General features: G+C 38.2%; 1 protein-coding gene across 1 annotated transcript in view; it reads left to right on the top strand.

Annotated features, from left to right (window-relative positions):
• The window catches only part of PLCXD3 (phosphatidylinositol specific phospholipase C X domain containing 3), a 59,275-nt gene extending 52,122 nt beyond the window's left edge, over positions 1 to 7,153 (top strand). Inside the window, exon 2 of the mRNA XM_022598439.2 lies at positions 367 to 7,153. Within this exon, the coding sequence (XP_022454147.2) occupies positions 367 to 520 (154 nt within the window). The 3' untranslated portion in view covers positions 521 to 7,153. The remainder of the gene's footprint in view (positions 1 to 366) is intronic.
• Positions 7,154 to 18,067: the final 10,914 nt, after the last annotated feature.

Here is an 18,067-nt window from a genome sequence, read left to right as displayed (position 1 = left end):
GGGTTCCGTATCCATAAAATTGATCCCGGGTTGGTTGAATTCACGGATGCAGAAACCGCGGATGAGAAAGGATGACTTTACTACTTCATTTTATATAAGACACTTGAGCATCCACAGACTTTGGTATCTGTGGGAATTCCTGGAACCAATCCCTCGTGGATTCCAGAGATGGCTGTATTTCTCCTGCAGAGTCACTTCAGAGGTTAAGAATTTGCCATTGTCCATTTAGCTTTTTTCTCCATTCTGTGTCTGTAATTGGGGCATTTATTTTAATAAGTTAAAAAACTAAAGGAAGTCCTGGGAATCGTGAGCTCGAAAAATAATATCTTTCCTTCTGTGACTTCTCTTTTTTCTTTCCTTTCTCAGAGCTCTTCCTGCCATGATGCAGTGGGTCCGCACGCAGAAGCCAGGAGAGAGTGGCATCAATATTGTCACTGCCGATTTCGTAGAACTTGGTGATTTCATCAGCACTGTCATAAAGCTCAACTATGTCTTTGATGAAGGGGAAGCCAACACTTGATAGTACCATTTGGAGTGCCAGTGAATAAGATAGAGAAAACTCACTGTATTAGGCATATTATCTATAAACACTCTGATCTTCCTATTCCACTGAGTCTCTGAGGGAATAAGGGCTGAAAGTGGGTGGGAAAAGGGGGAAACCATTTCTTCAGTGATTATTATCATACTCTACATTACTATAAATATTTCATTTCTCATTTGATGATCAAAACCTACTTCTAGTGTTAGGAATAAAAAAAAAACTAGTACATTTCGTTTCTCAGAATTAGTTTTTGTAACTTATGAGTGTTTACTTGATTGTGTTTCTGATTTCAACCTAGGGCTCCTACACTGTGTATCCTCTAAATGAACCTTTCTGCTCCCTCTCTAGCTCGCTCTTTTTAATCAGCTGTTGTATGGGACTTAAAAATAATTAAATGCCCAACATAACGTGTATTATCAATACATTGTTGTGCTGAAATGTACTTGTTTTGTGGGACCTGGTATAATATTCTGTAGTCTGCAATCTCACTAACTTTGGGTCATAAACAATATGCATCAAATCTGTTTCCCTGCATAAGTAATATTGGTGGGCATAATCAGTAATTTTTGTGTTATATAAAAACAATAGTGTTTCACAGTATTTCTATTTAAGGCAGCTATAAATATAGAGTAAAAACTTTTGTGGAAGAACTATTAGTGCCAACTCCATAGTGAAAAATGGGGGTGGGGGAAGAGATGGATATCATTGTAATTCAGAAATCTCTTAACTAATATTGTCCTACAAATGCTCAGTAAATGAAAAATTATGACAAGTGTTGTTAAAATCAGAAAACTCTGAAAATAAATCTTATAAAATTTCTTCTAACAATTATCTTGACTGAAAAAATAAAAAGAAGAAAAGAAAGAAATGAAAGATTGAGCAAGCTTTCCTAACAAATTGAGATTTCCAAATATGTCATTCTAAATCCCAGATTTTGAGGAATATATTCTGAGAAGGTTCAATCTGAGTTTTTTTACTTGAAGTTGAGGAAAATGGAAGGGTGGCAGAGTGAATTAGAGCAATGTTTTTGAAACTATGACCGTGAACTCTCAAGGATCAGTGAAACATTTTTAGGAGATTCTTAAATACATGTGATTTGGGCAGACTTATTGAAAATCACTTCTGTGTCCCACCCCAGGGTCAAGTTTGAGGCAGAGGCCCAAGTTTCACAGAAAGTTTCTGCCATCCACCATTTGATAGTCCAGGTGTATGAGGAAGAAAAATGGTAATGCAACTTTGAGCACTGCTTCTGCCTTGGTGTCTTTGTGATACTTGACAGCTCTAAACAATCTTAAAAGAGCATGATAGCCCTTACCAATATGCCTCACAGGAATATTGTGAGGCATTTATAAAACTCTATAAAATTTGCTGAATTTGTACAATTCTGAATTATTTTATCTTCATGTTTAGAAATAATCTCACCTCAATAGTTTCCTGGGAAAACACAGTCCATGTAAAATGGGGCCATAGAGAAATAAAAGCATGCTCTCAGTTTTCAGTTAATTTAGATGTATGACATGTGGTTTAATCTCTGAGTCCTAGGTAAGGGATTTAATTACAAGGTTACATACATCAAAATTATAAATATTCAAGAGTTGATTAAAAGATTATAAATACTCACTATGAGAAAATAGTGCTTACTAGCAGCTGTGGGGAAGGAAGAGAAATTGTTTATACTGAAGAGAACATTTATGAAAAGTGTGCAGGTGTGTGTGGTTGACCAAGTAGCATGCATATACACACAACAGATATGATCTCCATTCCAATTGTGTGTATATGTCTCAACAGACAAAATATATCAATATACACCCACTCTTGTGCAGGCAGACAGACACAAATACACACAAACACACACAGTCATGGACAGACACAGTGAAATTCTTCTTTTCAAGTGAAAACTTAGGTAATATTAAATAATTTAATTTTAGGACCAAAACCCTTAACAATGTATGAAAAAGAGTTGATGAGATTTTTGAAAGTAGAGTAGCTGATCATGTTCAAATATTTTTGTAAAAATCGATATTAATTATCTACAAATATAATTTTCTTTCTGCTTTCCCTCCCCTTGCAGTTTTATTGCCTTTCTATCTCTCTCACCTGCTCTTTATATGCAATTGAATATGAATCCTTTCTAAAGGACTATAGCTTATTGAAATTTATGTCCTGTGAAGTTGTTTTTTGGGGAGGTTTTCTCTGACTATTCATTATTCATCCCTCAGGAGGATCTTTAGCCAAGCACACTTGCAATGACACAAGGATTTAACTTATAAATGTATGAGAAAACAGATCTTTCAACATATTCAATACAAATGAAAAATGAATAAAATATAGAGGTAACTATGTTGTGTTTTCTTGAACTTAGATGCTTTCTTATGTTTGCTTAGAATTAGCTTTGTCATATCTGTCATTTGGGTGCTGGAAAAAAACAAACATGCTGAAGCATTAGATTAATTTTCCGGTTTCTGAGTTAGAGAAAGCTTTTAATTGCTATTAATGATATGCACATAGAGTCCTTGTTTGACAAAAGATACTTCCAAGCCAATGTTTGGTGTCCATGTGGATGTACAGTATCTATGTAACAGGCACTGGGAGTAAATGGACTTGCCTTAATTTCGAAAGGAGGGAACAGGTAGAAGTGAACCATGCATCCTCCACTAGAGGAAGAGTTCACTAGGAAGGATTCCTTTGCAAGGGGAATGGAGGGAAAATGCCTTTGGCTGTCTTCTGCCCATTGGCCCTGCTCTGGGACACACTTAGGGAGCAGGCTGTGGGCCTTAAATAAAGAGGTAGGGGGTGAGGACTAGTGGTATGCAATCAGAGCTTAGCATCAGCCTAAGCTCCTTTGTCTTAGCTGGGCATTGAGTTTCCAGAGAGTTAGAGCACAAGGGCTACAAACAGACCCCCAAATGGTAGGAGATACATCTTGGTGCATTTTTTGTTCTGCTTATTTCTTAAGACTTTTCCATCACAGGTCCTGCAAGGCAAAGAAAACAGAAACAAAATCCAACTTTTACCCAATTTACAGCAGGAATTCAAAGGAGTGGCTGAGATGAGGGAAAATATACAAAGAGTATCATTTTTTGGTTTGCTTTCCTGTCTGTAATTTCGAAGGACAAATATTTAGATACTCCTGCCATTATTCTTTATGTCTCCCTTATTACTACACAATCATATGAATGCAGAGAATGACTTTTAAAAGCCTTAGGATATTCTATATGATGACCTCAATATTCACTTTCAGCCATACTGGGAAAACTCACGTTTCATGGAGTGCCACCTAACAATGAATGTACTAGAGCATAAAGTATTTGGTATGTATGCACCTGTGTGTGTACACACGTACTCACACACACACACACATACACACACACACACACACACACACACACACACACACACACCATGCACATCTCACACATTATTCAAGCCGAAACTGCACTCTAATCACTCAACCTGATTCTATTGTCATTTTAACTCTTAAAATTAATATCTCCTACGTAAGTAGGGACAAACATAATTTAAATATTTAAGAGGAGAAAAATCACTAGAAAACCAATGAAAAATGAGATCTTCATGAATAAGAAATGCCTAGCAGTAATAGTCTAACTACACTGTCAATTACACTTCAAGCTAGAGAATCAAGGATGGACTTAAATATAAATCACAAACAGACAGACATGGCATCTTCGCTTAATGTTGTTTTAAGTTCTTTGAGTTCTAACATGTTTTAGCCAAGGTTACCCATTCAGGATCTCCCCTGTTAGGATTCCAGACTGGAAGTTTGGAAGTCTCAGGAAATGTATGTTTTCATGACTTTTTCAGTTCTACAATTTTAATGATCCAATGACACAATCTTCTGACCTTTGGTTGCTAGTCCAAATGAGAGCTCCACAGGTAGAGTGCTGGCTTTTTGAATTGCTAATAGAAAATAATGCGTAGTGTCCCTCAGGATATGCTAAACAAGGTTTTTAAAAGTATTTTATTTTATAGCACTTTAGTTTTTTCAACTAGATTTCAGTGACACGATGGTGTAAATGCTGTATTTGCCATAACTTACTGGTGGCTCCTGTGTTACATACAGTTTTAAATAATGCTCTAACTTATTTGTTTTCCCAATGACAGTGATAAAATGTTCCGTAGAATTTGTAAAACGTGTTAAGTCAGTTGAAAATTGTGCAATTTTTATTTCATTTGTGATACTCTTTTGTAGGTATTAGTCCTAAATGTGTATTTGTATGAGTCAGAAGTACGTGCTTGTATGTGTGTATTAAGTATACTGTATCTTATACAAAATCAAACTTATCCTAAAGAAAAAGGGCACATTATGACCAGCCTTAATTCATTGACATTTTTGTTATTGTTTCAATTTGGGATTAAAATTTTAAAAGAAATTATATTTTTGTTAAAAATGGGCTTTTTTTTTAATCACATGAGAAATGTGCTTTAGCACTCATTTGAGTTCCACAAGCAAATAGTCCAGCTTGTGGAACACCCAATGCTCTTTAAGTTTCAAACGTCAATTAATTTATTAACTTCATTAACATGCAAAGAAACTAAATTCAGATTCATTTCCATCAACAACAGAACCAGTGCATTCCTAAAGCTGTTCTTCCAAATATGGAACCCATTTTGCTTAAAGGATAAGCTTTCCATAAAAAATTGTTTCTCCAAACCATTACTTTTTAAAAAATTGGATCTTCTCAAGTGAGATGAACTGCCTTGGCCCTGTGAGAGTCAGTAAAGACCCATCAACATTAGGTGGTACCCTTTGCAAAAAAACAGGATGCAACACTCTTAAATTTTTGCTATCTGCCTATATGCAGTTTAGCAATAAAAAACTAAATACTAATTTGAGGATCTGCACAGGTGGCCATGTTCAAAGCAAAACTCTGTAATCTTTGGGCCTGGGATCTTGGTATGGAATATTAATCAATCTTCTTTCCTCTCTTTCTCCATCTTCAATTATTTTTGTCCCATATTTAAGGTTGCTAGGTAGAATACAGGACACCCAGTGAAATTCAAATTTCAGATACATATGAATATTTTTAGTATAAGTATTTTCCCAATATTTCATGAGATGTACTTATACAAAAAAATTACTCATTGTTAATCTGAAATTCACATTTAACTGGTTGTGTTTGTATTTTTCTCTAATCTGGCATCCCTATCCATCCTGACTTTCTACTTTTTTCATCAGGGCTACCTACCTATAGGGGGTAAAATCCTACCTCTTTCTACACTCCTGTGTTAAGATACTTCACGAAAATCCATAGTCCTAATACCCTTCATGAAGGAAAATATTGGCCCATGCCAAGTCCTACAAATGCATTATGAAGGACCAACTCAAATATAGGAGGAATAATCATATAAGAACTTTTATAAGATTAATGCCACATTCACTGGCCTGTTGTGAGATACAAGTCTCACTCCACCTGCCCCCCTTAATCCCTTAAGTAACATTTCTCAATAATTGGGACAACCAGTAACACACCCAGACATTTAAAATGACCCTGGAGTATAGTAGCACCTTCCAACCCATACCAGGACCTCTTTTAAAATTTATTATTTTTTTCTTTCAGAGAGGTAACAAACTAATCCCTTACTTTTCTCATTAACATCTTACCACAGATTATTTTTATCAGATTAGAACTGGTCTCCTACAGAACTGTAGAAAATTTGACATAGAAAGGAACTCTCTTGACTGCCTGAGGAAGAGAGGAGTCTGAGGTCTGAACACAGCTTTGTCGGTGCCTACTCGCGCAGCAGGTGGGAGATAGAATGTAGTGCCTGACAATGAAGCCAGCACCTGACAGAGACGCTTGCCAAAGCAGATTATAACAACCAGCACTTTTTCTGAGGAAACCCAACACGTCCCAGAGTAAGAGCAGTGGGATCTAAGGCCAGTTTCTAGAACACTTTTCAGAGAGTAGAACCATGTCGGCATTCCTAAAATAGAGTTTTCAAATACTGTTGTATCCAATGGTGAATCCTTGACAGAGTCCGAATGTGGATGGAGTTTCAGAACATTTGGATAGCTACCTCCTCTCTTGAAATTTGTGTAAGTGATAAGAAAATCCAAATCCCTTAATGTAACATTTCCATCTCATGGCCCCTGCTGTCACACATTTGTGTTGATTTGCTTCATGTCTAGAGGATGGGAATTTGCAGAGCTGGTGACATTTCCTTCATTGGACACTAGAAATTCACCAGAGGGAGACAGATCTGTGCCTTCTCTTTTTAGGATCTGGTCATTGATACTTTAATAAATGTGGTGTATAGAAAATACATGCCTACAGTTCTGTTTAGCAAATGTGAAATTTTTTTTGATAAGATCGTGTTCTTAATGTTTAGAAAAGTTTCTTTGTATCCAGTGAAAAGCTTAATAAAGTCCTGATACCAGTTGTCTTAATATTTTTATTTCATATTCATCAGTGCTTCATGATAGCCCCAAAGTGGATCTCTTAAATAGGACACGACTCAGAGCAACAGGAAATATCATTCCTTTTTAAAAATATAAATCACCATATTAGGATTTCCTCTGTGAAAGAATATAGTATTCTCCACCAATAAAGGCAATGCCATGAGTGCTTCCATTACATCAAAGTTAGGTATCTCCGAAGTCTGATGCTTTTAGCTTCTGATATTGCCACAAAGGCCAATATCAGTATAGCAATACTATGTTAATATAGTATATTAATATTATAAAACAGTGTCTTGAGGTTAAAAGCTTAATGTGAAATCTACTTTTGCTGAACCTCCACTATGTCCAATGCGTGAAACATTATGTCAGAAGTGAAATTGTATTTCACCAAATAAACCCTACTTGTTGGGTTCAAATCAGTCTTAAAACAAAACTTAAGCATTGTAATAGTATTATAAAAACCCAGCAAAAAATTGTGGTCCAAGATTATTTTTGAGGTTGAATTTGGACATAAATCCCCCAAAAGGCTCTGCTTGTTATATACACTAGTAGGTTCATGATATTAGAGGATTCTATTTATAAAGCTGTAATGATTTCTACATTTATGAAATCATATATATCTGCAAATAATATTCCATGTAAGTATATCTTTGACCTTAACGTAACACTGCTATAGTTTTGTCACAGCCATTATTTATTTATTCAGTAATTCAGCAATTATTTGCCAAATGCCTACTATACAGCAGGTCCCCTGCTAAGCACTACAAAGCATTTCTAAGATGTTCTTTAGGACAGTGGATAAGTACATCTCAGGTAGTTTATCATTAGAAATAACAGGTGGCATTATTTTGTCCTCTAAACAAACAAATATAAATTCATTCTCAATGATCTTTTCAAAGAAATATCCCCAGATAGTAAAACTGTTTGAACACAGTTGTTCCTGAAAGCCTGAGAAGAAAGGGACAATTTCTACAGTAAGTATAATGGGAAATAGGTTGGTCATACCATGAAGAGTGGATCCCCCCTCTCCCCTGCCATGATCCCTGTCACCATGCATAGGATGCTGTGTATGAACTTGGGTGCCATATTCTATCCATAGCTCCAAAACAGCAAAACCAGAGGCTCCGTCCCTTTTCTTTGCTCCCCACTTCCAGAGCTTCAGATGAAACTTCTTCTTCTCGACAGCAGAGGCTGACCTCCTAAAGTAAAGCAGACCCCATAAAGAAGTGTCTCCCTCCCATGGGGTAAAGATGATGATACCTCCTAGACCAAAGGAGTCCACATATCAGCTGGCTTTGGAGGAAATATTTCTTTTTTAGTGGAAAGTAATATTGTGGTACGATGGAGCATTTCAACATTGGATGTCAACAGGTGGTTTAATATTTGTCCGTCATAATAACCGCCCTGAATTAAGTGGCAAGACATGAACCTAAATGTAACTGGGCGTCTTCTACCGTATTCATCTTTCAGTCCTGTGGATAGAAATATTCCTGGGAGCATCTGGAGCTTTAGGCAACGGTGAACCACATTAAATTCTAGAAAGTGGGATTTAGTGCCCTGAGTGAGAAGCAGAGGAGGGTGGCGGAGAACTCCAGGGCTGGCAGCTCCAAGCTTTCCTTGGCAGAACGTTTATCCTCTACTCACACTTTTCACCTCAGAGGAACATGTAAGCTTGACCCCTTGGGGTTTTACTGAGAAATAATGAAGGAAAAAAATCTCTTGCCTCAACACAACTGCTCAGCTATTATTAAATTGTACTCTTTCATTATGGAAAAAGAAAAATGTGCCTGCAGACTGGTTTCTATTTGGGCATGGGGAAAAGGCAGACAATATTAATTTCGAACCAATAATTCTTTTCTCATTGGACTAAAAGGTTATGAATCTTTGATTTAAGCTTTAAAGTTAGAGGCACATCTTCGCTGTTTTTGTATTCCCAGGGCATAGCAGTTATTAAAACAGTTTGGAAACAATGAAATGAAATTGTGACAGGTTATGACCCAATCGAGCGGTAGACAAGTGCTTGATCAGGGCTGTGCACATGCGGAGCACAGTCGGATGTTGGTGAGTGTTCCGAAAAGTACCAGCAGTATCCTCCACTTCTTGCATTCCTTGGAGAAATATTGACAATATTGGGAGAATTTAGGGGAAAATACACTGCGTGGTGTTCTCTTCAAACACTAAGGCCTCTTCTCTTAGCTGTAAAGTCAACTCTAAATCTTTGTGAAGAATATGCACCCAGGGGAACTTGCGTTAAGATGCATTGATTTAAAAGGAGCTGAGAAAGGGTACGAGAGGGGATTCCATTCTGAGCTTCAACAAATCTCTTGTTAAATTTTCCCATCCCTCATCCTTTTGCAGATACAAGTGGGGTTGTGTGAATACATTAACTAAAATTCCACAGGCTCCTGTTTCCACACAAGAGCTCTGCTCACACACCCTTTGGAAAGACTGTCCCCTTCACCACACTTTCCTGCATCCCCAGATGTTTTCTGTGCCGAGTAAAACTCCGTGGCCTCTGGCTACTGGCTGTTGCTGCACTCTCATCTCAATGCCCCCTGTGGTCTCCAGTCATTGCCCTTTCTCCACCAGAACCAGCAACCTGCCCAATTGGCACTGCTTACCCCCAGCTGAGCATCACTCCAGAGGTAAAGTCCTCAGGTGCCAAAGGGATGAGTAGTCTAGTGCCAAGTGAATAGAAGTGAGGAAATACTTCTCTCTTTATGTTATATTCTTGTGTCCCAAAATAATTAATTAACCAAGATCAGAGGCAAAGAGCTTATTCAACTCCCCCCCCCCCCACCTCTCTTTCTCTCCCCGTTATGGGCTTGGGACAGATATCAATTCCAGTGACAGCCACCATGTCATTCTGAAAATCACTGCTCCCCTCTGAGGACCAAGGCTTTTTTGCTGGTCAAATTTATCTTCCTGGTTTTTCCTTCTCTCAAGAAATTATCTTAGGGATTTCCTTAGTTCTTATACAATAGGCCTCTGATAGACCCACCCTCCCAATTCTGTTATTTAGTTTCATTCTACATTCCACAGATGCATGTGGCCTAAAAGGACCAGCAGCTCCTGCCCATAGCCATCTCTACAAGATGGGCAAATGAGCAAACTGAGTAAGGGACTTTGTGTACAGGTACCTAGCTTCTCCTTACTGGGGTTCCTCCTTCCCCTGTCCACCACAAAGAAAACTTATTCCCTCACAAACAATCTGATGAACTTATTCACAATGAAGTATTGATATTACCAGGGCTTAAAATAGTGGTTTTCAAACATTTTTTACTTTAAAGACACATTTACAGAAAGGTTAAACTCACAAAACAGCATATTACAGATGGGAAAGGCCAATGGCTCTGTGCCCCCCTTCTATGAGTTCTCCTGGGTATTCCTACAGAAATTCCTAGGACTCCCCTGAGCTGTACTTCTCAAACTTTATTATGCCTACAATTACCAGAATCTTAATAAAATGCAGATTCTGATTCAGGAAAATGAGGATGGAGCCCCAGATTCTGACTTTCAAACAAGCTCCTAAATGATGCTGATCCTGCTATGGCAGGCATCCCACTTTGAGTAGCCAGGCTATGGAGCCCAACTTTAGAACAACTGCTAAGTCTTGACTTTTCCATGAGATTTATTTGGTGGGGGGGGGGGTAAATGACCAAATCTTTAACTATAAAACAAACAGTTTGAGTGGAGGAATTATTATAGGAAAGAAGAAAACCAAGCCTCGTCAACCGAAAGCCACCAGTAACTACTTGTGGTCTTATGAAGTCAGGTTTATTTACCCATCGCAGTAAGAGAGACCAGGCGGAAGATGAAACATGGATTATCTCACCAAACTAAGGAAAACAGAGTTGTTACAGAGTTCTGTGCAGGGGTGGGCTTTAGATGAAATTTAAGTCTATTATGATAGGCTCAAAGCAAAGTAAGGCTGTGTAAAGGGTCTGGGCTGCAAAACAGGCCTAATGTCTTGGCCCTTCAAAGTTAATATAGCTGAGGAAGGCTGTGTGCAGAAACCCTGGATGTGAACTTCTGCTCTCAGGTTGTGAATTGAAGCTGATTTCCTGTATCAAAGTGACTTAGATCCTGCATGCATGAGTGAGATGTTTCATTCTTACTGATAGAATTTCCAATAGCCTTCATTACTCAAGAAGGGGGTTATTATGACACTTTAGAGCTGCAGTGTGTCCTTGAGAGAAGTATTTCCTGTTAACTTTGAAGAGCTGACTTTATCTATGCCTGTTATTCCAGCCTAATGAATGGCCAGGCAGATTTTACTTTCTTAGTCCAAGCTATTTTTTTTAATTTCTCAGTTCGTAAGTGACAGAAATACAACCCAAATTAATTTAAGCCAAAAGAAAAAAAAAAAAGCGGGTACTTTTCAGGCTAATTGAAACTGAAAAAGAAGTAGCTTTGGGGATAACTGTATCTGTGCTCTCATACAATATCATTAGGGCTTGATTTTTCTCCATCTCTCAGTTTTACTTGCCTCTGCATTGACTATATTTAAGTTGGGTTTTTTCACACTAAGGCAAGATGATCAAAGAGAATTTCTTTTTCTCAATAATTTGAACTGAAAGAAAATTTTGAGTCTCATTGGTCTGAGTTGGGCTTCACGTCAATTCCCAATTGTGAGAATGGATGGAGAATGGGGAAATGGCAGCTTACAAGGAAAATTGCAGTTCTGGACTAGAAGATGTGAGAAGTTGCTCTAGCCAAGTACAAACACAGATGTTCTTTACAGACTTTCCCAATACCCTGAAATCATGTCCTGTAGGGTGCACTGCTTTCCTTTATTCAAAATGTTGGCCTTTATTGCTTTCAGTCTGAATTCCAGAGATGAGAGAGCAACAATTAATGCTAAGTATATTTTTAACTTTTATGTTTTGGGGTCTTTTTAAAAATCTTTTTTATCGTAAATAATTTCAAACTTACAGAAAAGTTGCCAAAATAATGGAGAAAACTTCCATGTACACTTTCCTCAGAGTCATTTGTCGATTAATATTTTTTCAATGTTCTAAAAATAGTGTGTTTTAAAGTATTATTCACATTCCAGAAGCAATTAAGATGTCATAACTGAAAACTTTAAAAATCTACATCCTTGGGAGGACCTTTAAGATGGCGGAGAAGACATGGAGATCACCTTCCTCCCCATAAATACATCAAAAATACACCTACATGTGCAACAACTCCTACAGAACACCTACTGAACGCTGGCAGAAGACCTCAGACCTCCCATAAGGCAAGAAACTCTCCACGTACCTGGGTAGGGCAAAAAAAAAAAGAAAAAACAGAGGCAAAAGAATAGGGAGGGGACCTGCACCAGTGGGAGGGAGCTGTGAAGGAGGAAAAGTTTCCACACAATAGGAAGCCCCTTTGCGGGCAGAGACTTCGGGTGGCGGAGGGGGGAAGCTTTGGAGCCATGGAGGAGAGCGCAGCCACTGGGGTGCGGAGGGCAAAGCAGAGAGATTCCCGCACAGAGGATTGGTGCCGACCGGCACTCACCAGCCCGAGAGGCTCGTCTGCTCACCCGCTGGGATGGGCAGGGGCTGAGAGCTGAGGCTCGGGCTTTGGAGGTCGGATCCCAGGGAGAGGACTGGGCTTGGCTGCGTAAACACAGCCTGAAGGGGGCTAGTGCACCACAGCTAGCCAGGAAGGAGTCCAGGAAAAAGTCTGGACCTGTGTAAGAGGCAAGAGACAATTGTTTTGGGGTACACAAGGAGAGGGGATTCAGAACACGGCCTAAATGAGCTTCAGATATGGGCACAAGCCACGGCTATCAGCACGGACACCAGAGATGGGCATGAAACGCTAAGGCTGCTATTGCAGCCTCCAATAAGCCTGTGTGCAAGCACAGGTCACTATCCACACCTCCCCTCCTGGAGCCTATGCAGCCCGCCACTGCCAGCATCCCATGATCGAGGGACAACTTCCCCGGGAGAACACACAGCACACCTCAGGCTGTTGCAACGTCATGCCAGCCTCTGCCTCTGCAGGCTCACCCCGCAATCCATACCCCTCCCGCCCCCCAGCCTAAGCAAACCAGAGCCCCCTAATCAGTGACTTCTTTAACCCTGTCCTGTCAGGGGGAAGAAAAGACGTCAGAGGGTGACCTACATGAAGAGGTGGGGCCAAATCTAAAGCTGAACCCCAGGACCGGTGCGAACAAAGAAGAAAAAGGGAAATCTCTCCCAGAGCCTCAAGAGCAGCGGATTAAGTCTCCACAGTCAACTTGATGTACCCTGCATCTGTGGAATACCTGCATAGACAACAAATCATCCCAAATTGAGGTGGTGGACTTTGGGAGCAACAGTAGACTTGGAGTTTGCTGTATGTGACTGACTAGTTTCTGATTTTTATGTGTATCTTAGAATAGTTTTTAGCACTTATTATTCGTGGATTTGTTTATTGGTTTGGTTGCTCACTTCTTTTATTTTTATTACTTTATTTTTTTGTTTTAATAATATTTTCTTAATTTTTTTTATTTTAATTATTTTATTTTTTCTTTCTTTTTATTCTCCCAGTTCTTCTGAGCCGTGTGGCTGACAGGGTGTTGGGGCTCCAGCCAGCTGTCAGGCCTGAGCCTTTGAGGTTGGAGAGCCGAGTTCAGGACACTGGACCACCAGAACCTCCTGGCCCCATGTAATATCAATGGGCAAGAGCTCTCCCAGAGATCTCCAGCTAATGCTAAGACCCAGCTCCATGCAAGAACCAGCAAACTCCAGTGCTGAACACCCCACTGAAAAGATCCAGCCTCATCCACTAAAACACAGGCACCAGCCCCCTCCACCAGGATGCCTACACAAGCCACTGAACCAACCTTAGCCACTGGGGGCAGACACCAAAAACAACAGGAACTACAAAACTGGAGCCTGCTAAAAGGAGACCCCAAACACAGTAAGTTAAGCAAAATGACAACACAGAGAAATACGCAGCAGGTGAAGGAGCAAAGTAAAAATCCACCACACCAAACAGATGAAGAAAAAAATAGGCAGTCTACCTGAAAAAGAATTCAGAGTAATGATAGTAGAGATGATCCAAAATCTTGGAAATAGAATAGAGAATATACAAGAAGTGTTAACAAGGACCCAGAAGAACTAAAGAGCAAACAAAAAACGATGAACAACACAATAAATTAAATTAAAAATTCTCTAGAAGGAATCAATAGCAGAAAAACTGTGGCAGAAGAACGGATAAGTGACCTGGAAGACAAAATAGTGGAAATAACTACTACAGAGCAAAATAAAGAAAAAAGAATGAAAAGAATTGAGGACAGTCTTAGAGACTTCTGGGACAACATTAAGTGCACCCACATTTGAATTGTAGGGGTCCCAGAAGAAGAAGAGAAAAAGAAATGGACTGAGAAAATATTTGAAAAGATTATAGATGAAACCTTCCCTAAAATGGGAAAGGAAATAGTTAATGAAGCCCAGGAAGTAGAGTCCCATACAGGATAAATCCAAGGAGAAACCCACCAAGACACATATTAATCAAACTATCAAAAATTAAATACAAAGAAAAAATATTAAAGCAGCAAGGGAAAAGCAACATACAAGGGGATCCCCATAACGTTAACAGCTGACCTTTCAGCAGAAACTCTGCAAGCCAGAAGGGAGTGGCAGAATATATTTAAAGTGATGAAAGGGAAAAAACTACAACCAAGATTACTCTACCCAGCAAGGATCTCATTCAGATATGATGGAGAAATTAAAACCTTTACAGACAAGCAAAAGCTAAGGGAATTCAGCACCACCAAACCAGCTTTACAACAAATGCTAAAGGAACTTCTGAGGCAGGAAACACAAGAGAAGTAACAAACCCAAAACAATTAAGAAAATGGTAATAGGAACACACATATTGATGATTACCTAAAATGCAAATGGATTAAATGTTCCAACCAAATACATAGACTGGCTGAATGGATACAAAACAAGACCTGTATATATGCTGTGTACAAGAGACCCACTTCAGATCTAGGGAAACATACAGACTGAAAGTGAAGGGATAGAAAAAGATATTCCATGCAAATGGAAATCAAAAGACAGTTGGAGTAGGAATTCTCATATCAGACAAAATAGACTTTAAAATAAAGACTATAACAAGAGACAAAGAAGGACACTACATAATGATCAAGGGATCAATCCAAGGAGAAGATATAACAATTGTAAATATTTATGCATGCAACATAGGAGCACTACAATACATAAGGCAAATGCTAACGGCCATAAAAGCAGAAATCAACAGTAACACAACTATACTAGGGGCCTAACACCCCACTTTTACCAATGGACAAATCATCCAGACAGAAAATTATTAAGGAAACACAACCTTTATATAACACATTAAACAAGATGGACTTAATTGATATTTATAGGACATTCCATTCAAAAAAAACAGAATACAATTTCTTCTCAAGCATCTTTTCTGACCACAACGCTATGAGACTAGGTATCAATTACACGAAAAAAAAAACTGTAAAAAATACAAACACATGGAGGCTAAACAATACACTACTAAATAACCAAGAGATCACTGAAGAAATCAAAGAGGAAATCAAAAAATACCTAGAAACAAATGACAATGAAAACATGATGACCCAAAACCTATGGGATGCAGAAAAAGCAGTTCTAAGACGGAAGTTTATAGCAATACAATCCTACCTCAAGAAACAAGAAAAATCTCAAATAAGCAACCTAACCTTACACCTAAAGCAACTACAGAAAGAAGAACAAAAAGAAACCCAAAGTTAGCCGAACAAAAGAAATCATAAAAATCAGATCAGAAATAAATGAAAAAGAAATGACAGAAACAATAGCAAAGATCAATAAAACCAAAAGCAGGCTCTTCGAGAAGATAAACAAAAGTGATAAACCAATAGACAGACCAATCAAGAAAAAAAGGGAGAAGACTCAAATCAACAGAATTAGACATGAAAAAGGAGAAGTAACAACTGATACTGCAGAAATACAAATGATCATGAGAGATTACAAGAAACTCTATGCAAAAAAATGGACAACATGGAAGAAATGGACAAATTCTTTGAAAAGTACAACCTTCTGAGACAGAACCAGGAAGAAATAGAAATTGTAAACAGACCAATCACAAGCACTGAAACTGAAACTGTGATTTAAAATCTTCCAACAAACAAAAGCCCAGGACCAGATGGCTTCACAGGTTAATTCTATCAAATATTTAGAGAAGAGCTAACACCTATCCTTCGCAAACTCTTCCAAAATATAACAGAAGGAGGAAAACTCTCAAACTCATTCTACAAGGCCACCATCACCCTGACACCAAAACCAGACAAAGATGTCACACACACACAAAAAAAACTACAGACCAATATCACTGATGGACATAGATGCAAAAATCCTCAACAAAATACTAGCAAACAGAATCCAACAGAACATTGAAAGGATCATACACCATGATCAAGTGGGGTTTATCCCAGGAATGCAAGGATTCTTCAATATATGCAAATCAATTACTGTGATAGACTATATTAACAAATTGAAGGATAAAAACCATATGATCATCTCAATAGCTGCAGAAAAAGCTTTTGACAAAGTTCAATACCCATTAATGATAAAAACTGGCATAGAGGGAACCTTTCTCAACATAATAAAGGCCATATATGACAAACTCACAGCACACATCATTCTCAATGGTGAAAAATCCTCTAAGATCAGGAACAAGACAAGGATGGCCACTCTTACCCTTTTATTCAACATAGTTTTGGAAGTTCTAGCCACAGCAAACAGAGAAGAAAAAGAAATAAAAGGAATACAAATTGGAAAAGAAGAAGCAAAACTGTCACTGTTTGCAGATGACATGATACTATACATAGAGAATCCTAAAGGTGCCAACAAAAAACTACTAGAGCTAATCAATGAAATTGTTTAAGTTGCAGAATACAAAATTAATGCACAGAAATCTCTTGCATTCCTATACACTAGTGTTGAAAAATCTGAAAGAGAAATTAAGAAAACACTCCCATTTATCATTGCAACAAAAAGAATAAAATACCTAGGAATAAACCTACCTAGGGAGACAAAAGACCTGTATACAGAAAACTATAAGACATTGATGAAAGAAATTAAAGATGATACAAACAGATGGAGAGGTATACCATGTTATTGGATTGGAAGAATCAATATAGTGAACATGAATATACTACCCAAAGCAATCTACAGATACAATGCAATCCTTATCAAATTACCAATGGCAATTTTTACAAAACTAGAACAAAAAATTTCACAATTTGTATGGAAACACAAAAGACCCTGAATAGCCAAAGCAGTCTTGAGGGAAAAAAATGGAGCTGGAGGAATCAGACTTCCTGACTTCAGACTATACTACAAAGCTACAGTAATCAAGACAATATGGTACTGGCACAAAAACAGAACTATCAATCAATGGAACAGATTGAAAGCCCAGAGATAAACCCACACATCTATGGTCAACTAATCTACGACAAAGGAGGCAAGGATATACAATGGAGAAAAGAAGTCTCTTCAATAAGTGGTGCTGGGAAAACTGGACAGCTACATGTAAAAGAATGAATTTAGAACACTCCCTAACACCATACACAAAAATAAACTCAAAATGGATTACAGACCTAAATGTAAGGCCAGACATCATCAAACTCTTAGAGGAAAACATAGGCAGAACACTCTATGATATAAATCACAGCATGATCCTTTGTGACCCACCTTCTAGAGAAATGGAAATAAAAACAAAAATAAACAAATGGGACCTAATGAAACTTAAAAGCTTTTGCACAGCAAAGGAAACCATAAACAAGATGAAAAGACAGCGCTCAGAAAGGGAGAAAACATTTGCAAGTGAAGCAACTGACAAGGGATTAATCTCCAAAATATAAAAGCAGCTCATGCAGCTCAACATCAAAAAAACAAACAAGCCAATCGAAAAATGGGCAGAAGACCTAAATAGACATTTCTCCTAAGAAGACATGCAGATGGCCAAAAAGCACATGAAAAACTGCTCAACATCTCTAATTATTAGAGAAATGCAAATCAAAACTACAATTAGGTATCACCTCACACCAGTTAGAATGGGCATCATCAGAAAATCTACAAACAGCA

The sequence above is a fragment of the Delphinapterus leucas genome, chromosome 3 (assembly GCF_059928025.1).
Source record: "Delphinapterus leucas isolate spDelLeu-1000000601 "Yukka" chromosome 3, BTC_Dleu_Yukka2, whole genome shotgun sequence".
Taxonomy (NCBI): domain Eukaryota; kingdom Metazoa; phylum Chordata; class Mammalia; order Artiodactyla; family Monodontidae; genus Delphinapterus; species Delphinapterus leucas.
Note: the sequence above shows the minus strand (reverse complement) of the source record. Positions and strands in the feature narration are given on the sequence as shown.